Source organism: Podarcis gaigeae (genome assembly GCF_964106915.1).
Source record: "Podarcis gaigeae genome assembly, chromosome: 2".
NCBI lineage: Eukaryota > Metazoa > Chordata > Lepidosauria > Squamata > Lacertidae > Podarcis > Podarcis gaigeae.
Genome location: NC_139679.1, coordinates 2,952,108 through 2,969,043, shown reverse-complemented (window position 1 = coordinate 2,969,043; position 16,936 = coordinate 2,952,108). Strand labels below are relative to the sequence as shown.

The following is a 16,936-nucleotide window of genomic DNA, read 5'->3' as shown; positions in this document are numbered from 1 at the left end:
TTGCTTTGTTATTTTGTGGGACACTTGTCTGTCAGGTTCAAGAGGGTTCCCTAATGGGAGCCTGTGTTGCAGGGGGAGTCGATCACCAAGGGTCCAGCACCTATAACAGCTGAATAGAGAAAAGGGGAATTCAGTAAGTGCACACTGCTTTGAACAGCTGCTCTTGCCCAAATTATCCCATCTACACAACTGTTAAAGGTACATGAGCTCAAATGTCGAAATGATGGGCTTGACCCTTCTGTACTTTTAGTTATATAATGGCTCATGAGATCAGGACTCTGCAGATTCAAAACCACATCCCAGGGCTTGCTAGTGGGCTGCAAGAAAGCAAACAAATTAAAGCTGTGGCTCTTCAGATGCAGTTGGACCACAATGCTACTGTGCTGCTGCATCAGGTGAGATGAGATTGTCCAGTCCCACTCCTTGGAAAGGCTCAGCCATTTTCAAGGGGGCTGCCTCCTGCATCTCTGTGCGAACTGCTACTCTCCACTGGCCTCCTGCCATTCAGGAAGCATGCCCTGAACAATACAACATGCAGATGCAGTTTGGCATTGATTGGGGTGCGCTTCCAATCTTAACTCATAAAAAACTCCCCAAAATCCACCAGAGTACCTTAACCTCAGCTATGAAAAATCTGGGAAGGGCGGGAGAACTGCTTTGAGTGGAACAGGGATCTGGCATCAATGCCCGTGTGGCATTGTGGAATAAAGGGAGGGTAGAACTAACAAGCTGTTGGTTAATCCTGCTGTCAAAGTGAAAAAGTTAAAGGGCAGACATTTAGCAACAGCAATAAAATGAAAATGTCCTCATGGATGCTCACAAGTTGCAAGAAAATTGTTAGGAACTTGGTAACTTTTGATGAAAGGTGGGATGCAAATGTCTGGGGCAGCCCACCCCTGCATCTCCTTGTCAAAGATCCCTACCATTGTAGCCGTCCTGGTCAAGGTCTCCCAGGGGAGCAATAGCACTGCCAAAGCGACCAAATTCTTGGTGACCAGTAAGTGCGGCCGACGCCACTGGCTCCATGCCGTACAGCTGTTGCAGGAAGATGTAGACTCTGCCCACCTCCTGCACACGACCATCTTCTGTTTTTTCCATGTATAAGGGGGCACCAATCAGTAGGTCATCTAGGCTGCATGGTGGGGTGGGAGGAGAAAGAGCAAGAGCCTTAAAATCACCAACTCTGGATCCAAAAGGTACAAAGAGCTCCCTGCCGGGGTTCAGAGAAGCACTAGTGGAAGTGGGAGAGCAGCAGGGTCTAGAGGCACAAAGCCCCCCTCCTCAACCATGGCCAGAGTATCTCCATGGGGTCTGCACTGCCCCTTCCCTCTGCTATCCAGGGCAACGCTCTTCCTCCTTCCCAGACAGAGCCCACCCAAAATCTCCCAAACTCAAAGATAGTCAAACATTCCCACAGCTTCTTCCAGTGTGGAGAAAAGCCCCCCCCTCTCTCTCACACACACACACAAAACTAGTGATTGTGGTCACCCTTCCTCAACACTCACCTGTCACCGTTGAGATCAGTGGCAGCCACAGCATAGCCAAAATAGGCAGCCATCTGTTGAGGGAAATGACAGGCAGCTGGTGAGGCTGAAGGATGTCAACATGGGGCAGGCATCCTGCAATCGTGACAGACTGTCTGCTCAGGGCGGGACTCTTGACTGCCCACAGACCCCTCAAACCCAGGCCACATCTGCATTGTACAGTGAAAGCATCTTCATGGTCGCTTTCCCCAAAGAATCCTGGGAGGTGTGTTTGTTAAGCAGGCCAAGAATTGCTAGGAAACGTGTGTTCCCTCCCAGAGCAACAATTCTCACAATGGAACTCTGAACAAAAAAATTCCTGCAGTAGCACCTTAAAGACCAACTAAGTTAGTTCTTGGTATGAGCTTTCGTGTGCATGCACACTTCTTCAGATACAAGTGTGCATGCACACGAAAGCTCATACCAAGAACTAACTTAGTTGGTCTTTAAGGTGCTACTGAAGGAATTTTTTTGTTTTGACTATGGCAGACCAACACGGCTACCTATCTGCAAATGGAACTCTGGGAATTATAGCCCTGTGAGGGGAACTGAGATCTCCTGACAACTTGCAGCATAAACTACACTGTTCAAAGTGGCATAATTCTGCTTTAAATGCATTGGGCAGATGGGGCCCCAGACCCATCATGGTACCTGCACACCTCCAAGACAGGATAGTTCCAAAAATTTCTGGGGTTTTCCAGGGCAGCCTTGTCCCACTGGGAGCCCTCCAGTTGCTGTCAGACTACAACTCCCATCATCCCTGACTACCAGCTGTGCAACAACACTTCTGTTCAGACAGATAAGCACATATAGGGTATACTCTGTACGGAAAACCAAATTTAACACCCTGAACCCAATCAGTCCAAATCCTGTACTTTTGATACACTGAATCACAGCACAGACAAAGTCCTGTCTAAGGCCCCAGGTAGCCTGAAAGCTTGGGGGGGGTGAGTGCGGAGGAAATAGGACTAGTAAACACAGTGGATCTCAGGAACCATCATATGCTTCCTATTTCTTGCTCCTGTCCTTTCCTGGATGGAACCTCAGACCTTAACGCAGGTGTCCCCCTAAGGGATGGCAATGGAGCCTGGCACGAGGGCTCTGGGGCCTCTGTCAGAGGTTGGGCATGGCCCAGCTGCAGCATCAAGACCCTCCTTCCTGGCTTCAGTGTGAACAGTGCAGCCATTTACCTGCTCTCCAGAAAAGTTGTACAGGGGCCGAATGTCACTTCCATTTAGAATTGTGACCTGGAAAGAAAGAAAGAAAGAAAGAAGAAAGGAAGAGAAAGTAAGAGGTCTTCAGTCTCATTAGACTGATCCAAAGCCAGAATCCTCTACTAAGGCACTGCTGGATTACAATTCCCATAATCCCCAGGCAGGACAACCAATGGCCAGGGATAAAGGGAGTCATAGTTCATCAGTACTCAAGGGACTCAGCTGGGAAAGGCTTGTTGTGGCAAAGGAGCCAACCCAACTTCTCCTAACAGGGATGAAAAGGGAAATGAGGAGGCTTTGCTCCCAAGACCCGGGGTCTCCCTTCTGGCCATGTACGCATTCTCCGTCCACAGCTGGGAGTCCTGGCTACCAAAATAGAAACCTTTTCTTTAAATAATACTAATAATTTATTCAAATCACTGCAATTAATTGCTCTTATCACTAGGACATTTTCCCTTCCTTCATCCACATAGGCAGTTTTTCACAACACTGGTAGTACTCATATATGTGTGTGCATGAGCTTATGTTTATGTTATACATGTGTGAATGATTAGAATTTTCTTGAGTCATGAGTCAGTTTAATGATTGCTTGTATTGTATTGTATTGTATTGTATTGTATTGTATTGTATTGTATTGTATTGTATTGTATTGCTGTACACTGCCCTGATATTTTATGAGAGGACAGTATAGAAATGCTATACTGTGGGGGATGCCAGCAGGGAGAGAGAGAACAGCCCTGAGGTAAAAATATCTGTTTTGAGTCTGGATGCCTCCTGCACTACAGCCCCAAACTTAGAATGCAGAAGTAAACCTCACCCAAAGGATCCCACAGTGTGGCAGAAAATGAGTTGGCGGATGCTGTATTGCGGGAGCTTTGGGAGGAGGGTGCCCTTAGCACCACTTCTGCTCTGTGGGCGACTCAGTGTCACAGCAAGGTCACCGAGAGAAAGGCAGCGCCAGGAGGAAGGAAGGGCCACGTCACATGTTAGAGGCGAACAGAATCGCAGCCCAAAGTAACCTCTGCATCAACATCATGGGGTTGGTTCTTGGCCGCAGCCAAACGGCCGCAGGGAAATCAGATTTGTTTGGTTTCGGGCCTCTACATTTCCCTCATCTTTAGAAATGCACCCGTTACCATAGCAACCCATAGGGTCAACAACAAACATGCAGCTAAGTGGTGCCGAATAAGGAGAGGGTGAGGAGGAGAGACAGGCTGGCGTGTCATGTGTGAGGCAACGACTCACTGAGCTCACCGTGAACTCGTGTGTCCCGTGTCAGGGGAAAGTCACAATGGCAAGGGATCATGGGGGCCAAAGAACACACCAGCGCCTCCAGGTGGGATGACACCCACTTTTACCTTGCACCTTCCTGTGAGTGGGGCCCTCCACTAACCACACAGGAAGGGGAAATGCGATGGGGCTACACCCAAAAGCACACCGGTTGATGCCATGGCACCACAAAGCACCAGCACAGGACTCTTCAGCCCGGATGTGGCCAGACATGCCTCTCACGGAACTTCTGGGAAGGAGCAGCGGAGGCCGGTGTCCACCGGGACGGGTAGGGCAGAAGGTGGCAGGCCAACAGGGGTTGGAGCCAGAGGACAAGGCTGGCACAGCCACCTAATTCTGGTTCTGTCTGCATCCACCTCTCTCCTGAGTTCTACAAGGGCGACACTGAGACTAAGGAGAAAAGAATCTGGTGGCCCATTGCCTCCCCCTGGACTGGTTGTAAGCAGGTGGGGACTGGCTAGGGGCAGAGCCATAGCGTGGTTTGCCAGTGCCCGGGGCGTGCGTGTGTGCAGGGGGTGGGGTGGGCAGAGGATGAATGGAGCCTGCCGCGCCAGCCCAGCCCTTGCTGCTGGAGTGATCCCCCACTGGAGTCAAGAAGGGCCATGCTGTGCCACCTGCCTGCCCGCACAGGGTGGAGCTCAGCTGGGTGGCACAGCCCTTGCACCATCCCAGCCTCGCAAAGCAGCTCGGGGATGGCAGGGCGGTGTGAGAAGGATGCAACAGCAATGTGCCCTTCGATCACAGCCTTGCCTGCTTTGCCCAGCGAAGCATTCAGATCAGATTCCAGCCTCGCAAAGTGCTGCAGGGTTGTCAGAGCAGCAGGAGGAGCCAAATGCACCCCCCCCAGGAAAATGTGGCAAGCCTTCACCCCGGCTGCACCCCCTACACATGATGCCCCTGACTGGGGGGAGACGGAGGTTGGTGGAGCAGTGCCCTAATAGACCAGTCTTGACTCAGAAGCAACTGACTGCTTGCTGCATTGCAAAGAAAAATGAAGAATGGATTGAGATTTCAAATGGCTTTTAAACAACTTTAAAAAATAAAAACATAAATAATGCTACCAGTACTACTTTATGGGCTGGATTCAGAGAGTCCTGCTAGCACAACACGGTTCCCTTCCCTTCCCCAGTGCCCACCCCCCAGTCGGCTTGGGGTGGGGGCTTGAGATAACCCCCAGAAAAGGAGGTGGTTCCATCAGGCTGCGCCAACAGAGCCGTTTCCTGAATGCTACTTTGAATTTCACCCTCTGGGTCTGGTCCCCTATCTATCCATTAATAACCCAAGTAGAAAGGAGATAAAGAGTATTTCTCAGGCAACCTTCAGCAGCCTGGTTGCAAAACCTCCAGAGATTGCTGGACTCCACCTTCAAAGCCAGCGCCCTCAGGGATTAGGGGATTGTAGTCCAGCTACATCCCAGAGGTTACCCCATTGGTTTAGGCCAGTGTACTTCAGCCTTGGGGCCTCAGATGCTGTTAGACTACAACTCCCATCACCCCTAGCCTGGCTAAACTGGCTGGGGATCATGGGAGTTGTAGTCCAACACAATCAGGGGACCCAAGGTTGAAGAGCACTGGGTTAGTTCCTCGTTATGAGAAGAAGTGGAGATCTAAGGAAGTTGTTCTTTTAAGGTCCAAGCTGTATAGCAATTTTTTAAATAAACACTCTTGTAGATTAGCTTGCAGCTGGAAGAACCTGAGGCAGCATCCTGTGCACCTGGTGAGAATGGTGGTGAGGGGCATCTGGAGCACTTTTACAGAAGTTCCTGACAACCCACCTGCCATCCACAAAAGGTCTGCTGCCAAATTCTGTGCCAGCCCCTAGAGCACATTTTCAAGGGAATTACTGTATGGCCAATGTTCCAGCTCTACAAAGCAGGCAGGGGGACAGGGACACTCAGCCCACGCCAAATGATGCAAAGGTTGCCAGGAAGACTGAGAGTTACAGTACACACAGAGAGCGGGGAGAAAGGAGGCACAGGTTTGGCTCTTACATATCCATAAGTCAGGTTTCCTTTAGGAACGCCAGCCACAAAGTCTGCAAGAGAGCAAAGGAACACAATGCAATCAGTGGCAGCAGGAGTCCGAACTGCTGCAAGCACACTGTGAACAGCAGCATATGGCACAGATCATGGACCCTGGAAGAGCCCTCATGGGAGAGGAGGAAAATACATACGTACAGTATGACCTTTAAGAAACCAGATAATAATGCAGTGCACTATTTACTAATTCCAAGCCCTTACTATGAGTCCCTGTCATGGGTAAAGGTGGGTTATAAAATAATAATAATAATAATAATAATAATAATATGAACCCCAATCTCTCTCCTACTGCCCTCATAACTGCACTCTTATTTTTGCATTCCAATATTCCCTCCACACTTTCTAACAAAAAATAGAAATAAAGTTATAATTTATTTGAAAACCTATTTATTGTCTTGGGGGGAGGGGTAGAATTATACAACATTTTAAAATCTTGACGTGTGTGATTTACTCAGAATGCAATGGAGGTATATATTTTTGACACAAGGTACACATAAACCCGACTGTCACATGGAAGATGGAGCATGCTTGATTTCTCCTGCCCTGGAGGGTAGGACTTGTACTAACGGATTCAAGTTTCAAGAAAGGAGATTCCGACTAAACATCAGGAAGAACATTCTGAAAATAAGAGCTGTTTGACAGTGGAATGGTCTCCCTCAGGAGGTTGTGGACTCTCCTTCCTTGAAGGGTTTTTAGGAGATTTTGGATGGCAGTCTCTTGTGGATGAGATTCCTGCATTGCAGGGGGTGGACTAGAGGACCTCTACAATTCTAGATTCTTTGCTCTCCAAACCAGCCCTACCACCCATGCTGAAAGTATCTTCCCTTACTAATAAGCCCATTAGTACCTTCAGTGGCATCTCCGCTAAATTCACCGACCGCCACAGAGTAGCCTAGGGAGAGGGAAAGGAGAAACAACATGATTAAGGGGGGAATGCATGCCATTCTGCACCTACCAGGGCCATCAGGAAACGCTACTGCCATTTCCCAGCATGCCATGCGGTACCACAGGTAGCCATAGGTCCCATAATGCCAACTAGTTAGTCAGCAATCTGGCCCCAGGCTGAACATTGCTAGGAGGCAAAATCCTTCCCTTTGGAGGAGATGGGATAAGCCCCTTCTGGGTTTCTCTAAAGGTAAGTGCATGTGGTCATTTTTGCAGGGAAATGGAAAAGGACAGGTTGTGGGCTCAGTGGCAGAGCCTCTGCTCTGCATTCAGAAGGCTCCAGGTTCAATCCGCCGCATCTCCAAGTAAGACTGGGAAAGAGCCCCCCCCCCCCCGAAATCTGGGAGCACAGCTGCCACTTGGTGCAGAGAAAAGTGTGCCCAATAGTCTGACTCAGTAAAAGGCAGCTTCCTATGTTCCTAAGCATCATCAGGAGGTGAAAAAATTCTGTGACTGGGTTGAAATAAAGGACATGGAGTGACAAATTTCACCATCATAGTGTGGTTACGCTGATGTAACCACATCTGTCTGTTAAGTAAGATTAATTCCAGAGCATTTGGGGTATCCCAGAATGTCCTTGTTGACCCTGAAGAGATGCTTATGCATCATTCTGCTTATTAGTTGTGAATAATATCAACACCTCCCATGAACACTACTCACCCCCACCTCATGGATGAAACAAGGGGTGAACTCAAGTACCCTGGATCTTGCAGAGATCTGCTGACTCTGAAGTTCAGGGAAACCTCTGATCCACTGCCCATTGACAAAGGCTTGATCACCCCTTTCTTTCTAACAGGGCCCAGATTCTGAACTGAGCAAGTGCTGAAGCGCCAGAACCACCTGCTCAGCCAACCAGGAAGAACAGAATGGGCAAAGGCAACCAGCTCCCAGGAAGCAAATGCTACCCCCTAAGGCAAGGATTAGAGAACCTGCGGCCTTCTAGGTGTTCAGCTCCTCCTTAACCTGCACTTGCTGGACTTCTGGACTGTTGCAAGATCAATCAACAGCCTCTCCTGATCGTTGCTCTTATTGTGGGAAAGGGAGGAGCACAAAGGATGGTAGGTCAACTGATAAGAGCGATATGTTCTGATTGTATTTTAAAATAATTTGTAAAATTTAATATCTGTCTGTCTGTCTGTCTGTCTGTCTGTCTGTCTGTCTGTCTCCATCCAACTCCTCCATTACTCCCAGGCAGCACAGCCAATGGTAATGAATGACAGGGTTTCAGGACTCCACCTCCAGCACTGTCCTAAGACAATGATATTCTCTTTCTCCAACCCTTTCCTTCCATCCAGCACTCACCAAGGTAGCTGTCATCAGCCTTGAAGTTAGCCTGACCCGTCTTGAGTTGCCCTCGAGCCTCCAGGACTAAATAATTTGGGTCATATACCTCCACAATGGCATCCTGGGCTGCTGAAAGCACCTGGCCTGAAGGGAAAGGGGGGTGGCAGTTAGAGGGTTGGACTAGGACTGAGAAGGCCAAGGGTCAGATCCCCCACTCCCTCAAGAAGCTCACTGGGCGACTTTGGGCAAGTCGGCTACATCTCAGCCTAACTTACCTCACAGGGTTGGTGTGAGGATAAATTCATTTATATAGGGTGGCATTCCAAAAAGCTTTGCAAACATACAGCTCAGTCCCTTCCATTAATTTCAGGGGACCTACTGTGAGTAAAACCTAGCCAAATAATTTCTAAACAGTCCTTCATCAAGAGAGATCTCAGGACTGTTTACATACAAGGACATTTTTTAAAGAACATACTATATAATAAACACTGACAATAATAATAACAACATAACAGGAGGTTATTCTGTGTGCCACCTCTCGCTCCTTGGAGTAGAGGCCAGATAAACATTAAATGGATGAATGAATGAAGTTATCCTGAATTTGGGGGACAGGAAGGTGGGAGATGGGGGGGGGGGAGAAATGGGGATGTCAATATCCCCACGTGCAAGGAGTCTGAGGCAGTGACCAGCTTTATGGATATGCTGTGATTCCACAGGAACACAGAAAAATTGCTCTTCCTGGGAATCTCCAGCTTTCATTTTCTTTTCCTTAAAAGAAAAAAGAACAGAAAAGAGTATGTTGCTAGCCCTTATGGTTAAGAAGGTGTGTTTGAAAAGGAGGCACTTGATCAGCTAAATAAATATATAAATCTCAATCAGCTGGACCAGTGAAATAAGGATCAAATAAATATTGCCAAAATAGTAATATTTTTCATAATAGTAACAAAGAAGCTGGGAGGGGGTCACCTTGCCAGTAATAGCTTCCGGGGCCACCAAGGAGAACACGTCCAGCCTGCCAAGACAACGAAAAACATTAGTTTTCCTCAGAGGTATCTGAGCCAGTTCACCCGACCTTTGCCTTGAGTTTTCCCCTTGTATCTTCACAAGCGCCCTGTGAGGTTTGCTGGGCCAAGAGATGGTAGCTGACCCACAATCACCCAGCCAGCTTTGTGGCTCTTCAGGGGATTTGAACGACTCCACTTTCCGTACCTGCTACATCACACTCCCTCTTGACACCCACCCACTGACATCCCCATCACTTCAGAGATCACCCTGGTCACATTGGACCACCCTCAGCTCAGCACCCTCTCTCTTAGCAACCAGGCTGTGACTCACAAAGGTCACACAGGAGCCATCAATGATGCAATCAGAAGACACCTAAAAGCAGGGGCTTTAGGAACTGGACCAGTCTCAGGAGGTACGTGTTGGCAAGCCTCAGCTGAACATAGGTGAGGAGCTGTAAGACTGGCAGCAATACTCAAAAGCATTTTTGAAATTGTCTTAGAAAACAATATTTTAGGTAGCATTAGATCTGCTTTGTAGATCAGAAGTTACCAGCCTTTTACAAGCCCTCTCACTCGCCTGCACTGAGTCCTGGGTTGCCTAGGGTGACCAGGGGAGCTGTCAAGTACAAGGCTGATGCAGAATATCCAGATGGCTACAGTGATGCATGTATGTGCACAGGCTTGATAGGGAAGAAATTCCCAAGCAGCACCCCGCAAACTCTCAGCACGTCTTTCCCCTGTTCTATAACCAGAGCATTACTAGCAAGGGAAATGGCAGCCAGGTGTCCCATAGAGTTGGGTTGACAGAGAGGCGAAATAATTGGTCTTCTGCCCTGCCCTTCAGATGTTAAAAGGTAAAGGTAAAGGGACCCCTGACCATTAGGTCCAGTCGTGGCCGACTCTGGGGCTGCGGCGCTCATCTCGCTTTATTGGCCAAGGGAGCCAACATTTGTCTGCAGACAGTTTTTCTGGGTCATGCGGCCAGCATGACTAAGCCGCTTTTGGCAAAGCACGGAAACGCCGTTTACCTTCCCGCTGGAGCGGTACCTATTTATCTACTTGCACTTTGACGTGCTTTCAAACTGCTAGGTTGGCAGGAGCAGGGACTGAGCAAAGGGAGCTTACCCCGTCGCGGGGATTTGAACCGCCAACCTTCTGATCGGCAAGCCCTAGCTCTGTGGTTTAACCCACAGTGCCACCCGTGTCAAAAACACAACTTCCCTGACCAGGAATCGAACCCGGGCCACGACGGTGAGAGCGCCGAATCCTAACCACTAGACCACCAGGGAGCTTCAGATGTTATTGGACTCCAATTCCCATCATCCCCAGCCGGCATGGCTAAGGAAGATGGGAGTTGTACTCCAGAAACCTATGGAGGGCAGCAGATTGGGGAAGGCTGATCTAAGCACAGGAGCATTTACCCATACAACTCATACAATTCACCCTCCTGTGGGCTTCACAGGCTATACTGCTTTCCAGATTGGCATTACAGCTGGGGCTGCAGACAGCTGCCATGTGGATGCGTCTACAGTGCCTGTTATGTATCCACAGCCAGCCACCCTCATGCCAAGGAGACTATCTCTGTCCCAACCCCCACATACAGGAACCCATGTTCCGCCCATGTTCTTGGCAGAGATGGAAACTCACCTTTGTGAATTCAGCACTAAAGCCACTCTGGCAGTAGCCTTGAAATCTGAGCCCGCTCTTTTCTGGCAGGAGAAGGAAAGACAAAAGGGGTGGGGGGTGGAAATGGAAATTCAGAGGTGCTGGAAAAAGTTACAGTATAGAAGCTTGAGGATACAAGAGAGGATCATGCCTTTTGCAGCTGAATTATGCATTGGCAATCAGAGTTTTTGAATATGTTCTGGTAAGCTTCAGATTTGCCTGTTGCAAATATTTATTCATATTTGCATGACTAATAAATGTGTGACGCATGGTGGGGTAGAGGGCCTACTGCAACCAGCATTCAAAATGATCCCTTCTAAATACAGGGTCCTATTCCCCTCACCCACCAAACTGAAGCCACCCTCTAATTGGAGCCAGAAATCACCAAACAATAAATATGCTATTAAAAATATCCCAGTCCATCAGAAGGTGGTCCTGTCCACAGGCTTACAGATGAATTATTGGAGAACCACCAGATCAGTGCACTTGGAGGAGAGAGAGAAGGGGGTGAAATGCTTGCACTGACAGAATGATTGTGAGTGTATGATGCTGATTCCTCCCTAAATAAACTGTTCTGTCAGACAACACATGAACAGGAGGCCAATATGCCTCAGGTTGTGACTAGCTTCTAACAACAGAACTGTTACAATAAAATAAATGATCCAGCCTTTCACCTCCAAAAAACCCTCACAAAATATGGGCAACCAAGACAGCATTAGAGCATGGGCAAAGTGCCATTTGCCTGATCACAGCCAGACTTTCAGGCATATACTTTAGAAGGAGTACTACAGCTGGGATGAAGCACCAGAGGTCCAGCAGGGAATCCCAGCCCTGAGCAGGGAAGAGGAATCCCCATTGTTATTATTCACTCTCCGTCAGCTGGCAAAGAGATAAACAACGATGACTTTCCATTTTTAATGTCTGATTTTTGTTGTGTTTTTTATATTCTGTTGGAAGCCACCCAGAGTGGATGGGGCGACCCAATCAGAGGGTGGGGTATGTCTTCTGATGACATGTGAATTATCCACCAAGTATGGTCTCTGGAGATGGGAACAGTCTTTTCCTTTGGCAAAGTGGGGGTCTGGGGCTTGAAGCTGCGCATTCAGCATTCTCTTTCCGCCACAGGCATTCTCCTTTCAGGCAGGCACCCCCTAGCTTAATTATGCTAATTATCAAGAGGCCACAGCAAATAATAATAATAATAATAATTCCTTGGGAAAGGATTCTCATCTTAAGAGAACAGCTTGGCCCTAGGGGGAATATGACAACAATAAGAGAACCCAGGCTGCTGTGCCCACCCTGCCCTGCTTTAGCTTGTTATCCCTTTGCTTCACAATAGCAAACCTTCAGCATCAATAATTTGGTGGGTGATGTGGAAGATACAACACAGCAAGGGGCAAACTGGATGTATTCTATTACTATGCTGTCTGTTATTGTTTTTATTATTGGTGCTCTGTAATGTGTTATGTTGCACACTGTCTTGGGATCTTTTGATAAAGGGCAGAATATAAGCTGAACTCATCTTCGTAATCCTCCTCCTCTTCATTTCAATTCAGCAATATGACTTCCCTCAGAGCTCCGAAGGACAGCTCTTGCTTGTGTGCATCTGTGGGGGACCAGGAATGCTTTTGCCGGAAGTCCCTCTTCCAGAGCTGACCTCAAGCTGTGCAGTAAACTCAGCAAGAGCTGGCTCTCTAGAGACTGGAGGGGCCAATGTGAGAACAGGATGCTAGACTAAGTCTTTGGCCTGATCCAACAGGACTTTTCTTATGGGGGGGGGGGGGCTCTGCTGGTGGCACAGCAGCCTTCTGGTGATCACTGTATGGGTCTCCCCAGGGAAACGCTCCCAGCTTTTCCCACACCCACTTCCTACTGCTCCAGATTATGCTTAGGAAGCAGCTGGCTGGCTGGCCCTTCGGTTCATCTGCCGTGTTCTTTCAGCAGGAGGGACGGCTCATTAAAAGGGGTTAGTACAAGGGACAAGGAAGGGACCTCTATAGTCACTCATACTTCTTCCAGCTCCCTAGTCCAGTGGATGGCAAACCTTACCACCACATGCAGCTCCCATACCTTCATTGCCCATCACCAGGCGCAAGTCAGCTGCACAGTGGCACACAGCTAAGGCAAGGTAAAAAAAAAAAAGCCTAACAGCACACTGATGCACCTCCATGGAGGAAGAGCTACAGATCAGGGAACCCAGAACCAACACAGCAAAGACACTACTGTGTCCCCTTCCTTCTTTCTCAAAGACTGAGGAAATCATAGGGAACTGATTTAGACATCCAGTTTAACAAGGGGAGAAAATGTGGTCAGCCCCTCCTTTATGCAACCTTTTGGGCACATTCAATAAGTTACCTTAAAGATAATGTTCCATTAGTTATACAGGCGATGACCAATTAGCACATGTCAGAAAGACATGTAATCACACACAGCACCAAACTCAGAAGTGACTGAAAATGTCACAAAAAGTCATAAAAGGGGTGGACTTCCATGCACTCAGTCGATGTGCACAGGGGCCAGGAATGGAACCTCTGCATGAAAGGGTTGCCAACTGTCTTAATAAACCTCATGGTCCCCCTTATGTTTACCAACCATTTATTTTATTCAGCAGATGTGCTGGTTGGTTGTTAAGGTTTTATATGTATTTTTTGTGGTGTCCAGTGGAATCTTCTAATGTACTTCTACACAAATTCAATACAGTTTTCTTAAAAAGAAAGAAAGGCTGAGGTCCTGTGCAAGGGCTGAACCCCTGCCAGAGCCCCTTGTTACCTGAGCGGCAAGGTGCGTATTCCACAAACTTGGTGAAGTTGTTGATGGACAAGAAGCAGGTGCCCACAACCTCATGCTCAGGCTCGTCATTGTAGGTTCGCCAACTGTACAGGGGGGCGCAGGCCTAGAGGAAGAAGATGAGCCTGGTAAGCAAATGGAAAGGGCTCCACAGTCTTCACTCATGCAAAGCATTTCTACCCCCCCACTTCTGATGGAAAAAAACTCCCAGGGCTGCTTACAAATCAATATAAATAACCCAGCACTCTGGCCTATGGCACAAAAAGGAAAAGGGGTCGGGAGGGAAGATGAAAACAAGCAATCTCATGCACTGACTCTTAATGTTACAATGTTCTTACAACCACGAGCTTTCAGTTTTAATGTACAGAAGCTGGGAGCGAGATGGTCTTCTGACTTGTGGCCAAAGCTCTCACAGCTGGAGTCAGACTAGCCCTGTACAATTCAAGGGTCAAACACTGCAGCTTCAGCAATGCCAACGACCTCTGTAGAGATGTGCCACCTTCTGCAGATGACTGCCCTGCAACATCCAGGCCTATCTTGCGGCCACCACCCTTTCCAGCATCTCTATCCACATGTGGCCAGATCAGGACATTGCTCTACATTGTAGAGTCTACAGCAAAGAGTCCCAAACTGTGTCAGAGCCATGAAAAAGGTGGAAGAATTCCTTGGTGATTTAAGGCACACTCTTTGATACATTCACCGGTCACTCTCTGCACCAACACAAGCACTCGCATTGTCCCAAGGGAAAGAATCCAGGATGCATTAGAATTTCCTAGTTAACCAGCATAACAGAATCCTAGAAGCCCCAACACTGGACAAAAAGCAGAGTCCCATCTCTAAGTAGGAAAAGAGGAGGGGTGCTCCAGGCCAGGAGACAATGTTGACCCAGGTTCCCCTGAGTTGCAAGGAGGATGCCTTCCTGCTGTCCTGGGACCCAAGATATCCACCCACCATTTGGAGAAGCGCGATAGATCACTGGTAGATCATTTACTTGGCATGTAGAAGATCCCAGGTTCTCTACACCAGCATCTCCAGGAGGGACAGGGAAATCCTGGAGAGCTGCTGCCAGCTGCTGTAGAGAATCCTGAGTTAGCCAGAGCAGTGGGGGAAGCAGTCTATGTTCCTGTCACATACGCACTGTTTGCATTTTGTACTTTAATTGATTTTGTTCTGTAAACTAACCTTATATTCAAATAGGATGAAGGGTGTCTTTTTTTAAAAAAAGGTTTCAAGCAAAATAAAGTGAGGTTGGAGTGAAGTGTGCCTCTCATTTTAATTTAGAAAGAAAGCAACAAGGTATGTCCTAGATGTCAAAAGACTGGAGGAAGCCCTGCCTGCAGCAGGCTAGTTGAAAAGGACTACAGGGAGCATCTTGGGGGAAACCAAAGAGAAAAACAGGGTGTCCTAGTGAGGCCACAGGGTTGCTTGAGCAACGCCCAACACCCGCCTGCCCGCCCACACACACACACACACACACACACACCACCACCACACTTTGCATTTCCTGCAGTTCTTACTAGCTGCATCCTTCCTGCCCCCATATGACAGACTTTGGAAAGTTGAGGAGTTCAAAGCACAGTTTGAAGTTCAGCAAGGTAACTAATAAATTGCAGGGAAGCAACCCCCCCCAAAAAAACCTCTGGCAACCCTAAAGCAACACCTGGAAATGAGCATCTGACACTCTTAGTACTGGGGAGACTGGGGTGTGCATTTCAAAAGGGACATTTTTTTTAAGAAGAAAGAAAATAAAACTTAGTTGGGAGGGGACTAATAAGGAGATCAAGTTCCCCCTGCTCTCCCATCTCTTTTTAGAGGGGCCAGACAGCGTATTTAGACAGAGGAAGATCAGTATTATTGTATGACATCTTCCTTCAAGTCTACATCAGTTTGTCACAAACTTTATCAATGGACTTTGATCACAACAGGACACAGCATTGCAACAGGGGTTTCTGACACTGGGAATAACTGGCCTCTGTGTGTTTGTGTGGGTGGGTGGACTTAGATATGCAAGAAATCTAGAAGGGAAGAAATGGCGTTGCCGCATTGGAGATTTCTGGGTTTCTTACAGTGCAATCCTATGAATGTTTACTCAACAGTGTAACAGCATCTTGTTCTCATAGTGGCCAACCAGTGGCCTGTGCTGAGTAATCTGCATCCGTGACCTGAGCACAGGAGCCTTCTCCCCTCCTGTGGTTAATGGCAGCCTTAATTAAAAGAACCCAGCGAAAAATTGGGAAAGTGACAGTTTTCGCTCTCCAGTTCAGAGGGATCTGGTTTCACCAGTCCCAATACAGAGGCACCGTTAGCCCTGGTTATCAAATATTCAAGAAACATGCGACTTTGGGCCACTGAAGGCACATAGATCACATCTGTGTAGCACACAAGCCAGGAGTGCCTAGAACTTAGCTATGGCAGCTCCAGAAGCCACTGAGGCAGGAGCTCTCACAGCTTCCATGCTGCAGAGGGGTCCTGTGATGAGAAGGAAGAAGCAGCTAAAAACAAAACCTGAACCAGCATGGGCTGTTGTTACTGAGCCCCACCCCCCCACCCTGGCGACAAGCTATTTGCTCATTCATCCTGATGTGTTTCCACAACATTTATGCAAAGGCTAAATTATATCCGGTCTTTATTGAGCCTTCATGCTGGTTTGTTTGCAGCGAGGTTATAGGGCAATGAGCATTCACCTCGATCTTCTTGTGGGGTCTTTTAAACATCTTCCTATTATTCATTCATTTATCACACATTTTTCAACACACTTTTCTGTCATGACCCAAACTGCAAAAAGTTCCCAAAAGCAAAGTTGTTGTGCTAGGGTGACAGAGCACTTCAATCCATTTCCAAAATAGAATTCTGGTATGCGCTTAAATCTTTCCTGCAAAACTGTGGCCATCTGGAGATGGTCCGGGTTCCCCCGGTCAACCAATTGCTTATGCGCTTTGCCAAATTCATGCTCTTACCAGGATGGAGCTGCCATGTGACCGCACTGTGGCTCCAAACCACTGCAGCGATTTGAACTCCATTTGCTCCACCATCCCATTAAAGTCCTCCATGCGGGATCCTGCTGGACAGAGAACACAAAGGGGTCTGGATCAGTGTTCCTCAAAGGCTTTCAGATACCCGGGACACAACTTCCTTCCAGCATTCTGGATAAAATTTTACTCTCACTGTTGAAAGAAGGTGGATGGG

At 48.0% G+C, this 16,936-nt stretch overlaps 1 protein-coding gene across 3 annotated transcripts in view; it reads right to left on the bottom strand.

Annotated features, from left to right (window-relative positions):
- Window positions 1-16,936, bottom strand: part of ITGA5 (integrin subunit alpha 5) — a 72,062-nt gene that overhangs the window by 21,914 nt on the left and 33,212 nt on the right. For 2 of the 3 annotated variants that reach the window (XM_083729185.1, XM_083729187.1), the window contains exons 3-12: window positions 16,708-16,811; window positions 13,733-13,856; window positions 10,946-11,007; window positions 9,261-9,306; window positions 8,313-8,438; window positions 6,913-6,957; window positions 6,018-6,061; window positions 2,714-2,770; window positions 1,506-1,558; window positions 924-1,132 (exon numbers count right to left, since the gene is read on the bottom strand). In XM_083729185.1, the coding sequence (XP_083585311.1) occupies window positions 924-1,132; window positions 1,506-1,558; window positions 2,714-2,770; window positions 6,018-6,061; window positions 6,913-6,957; window positions 8,313-8,438; window positions 9,261-9,306; window positions 10,946-11,007; window positions 13,733-13,856; window positions 16,708-16,811 (870 nt within the window). The remainder of the gene's footprint in view (window positions 1-923; window positions 1,133-1,505; window positions 1,559-2,713; window positions 2,771-6,017; window positions 6,062-6,912; window positions 6,958-8,312; window positions 8,439-9,260; window positions 9,307-10,945; window positions 11,008-13,732; window positions 13,857-16,707; window positions 16,812-16,936) is intronic. The other variant, XM_083729186.1, reaches the window with a different exon arrangement.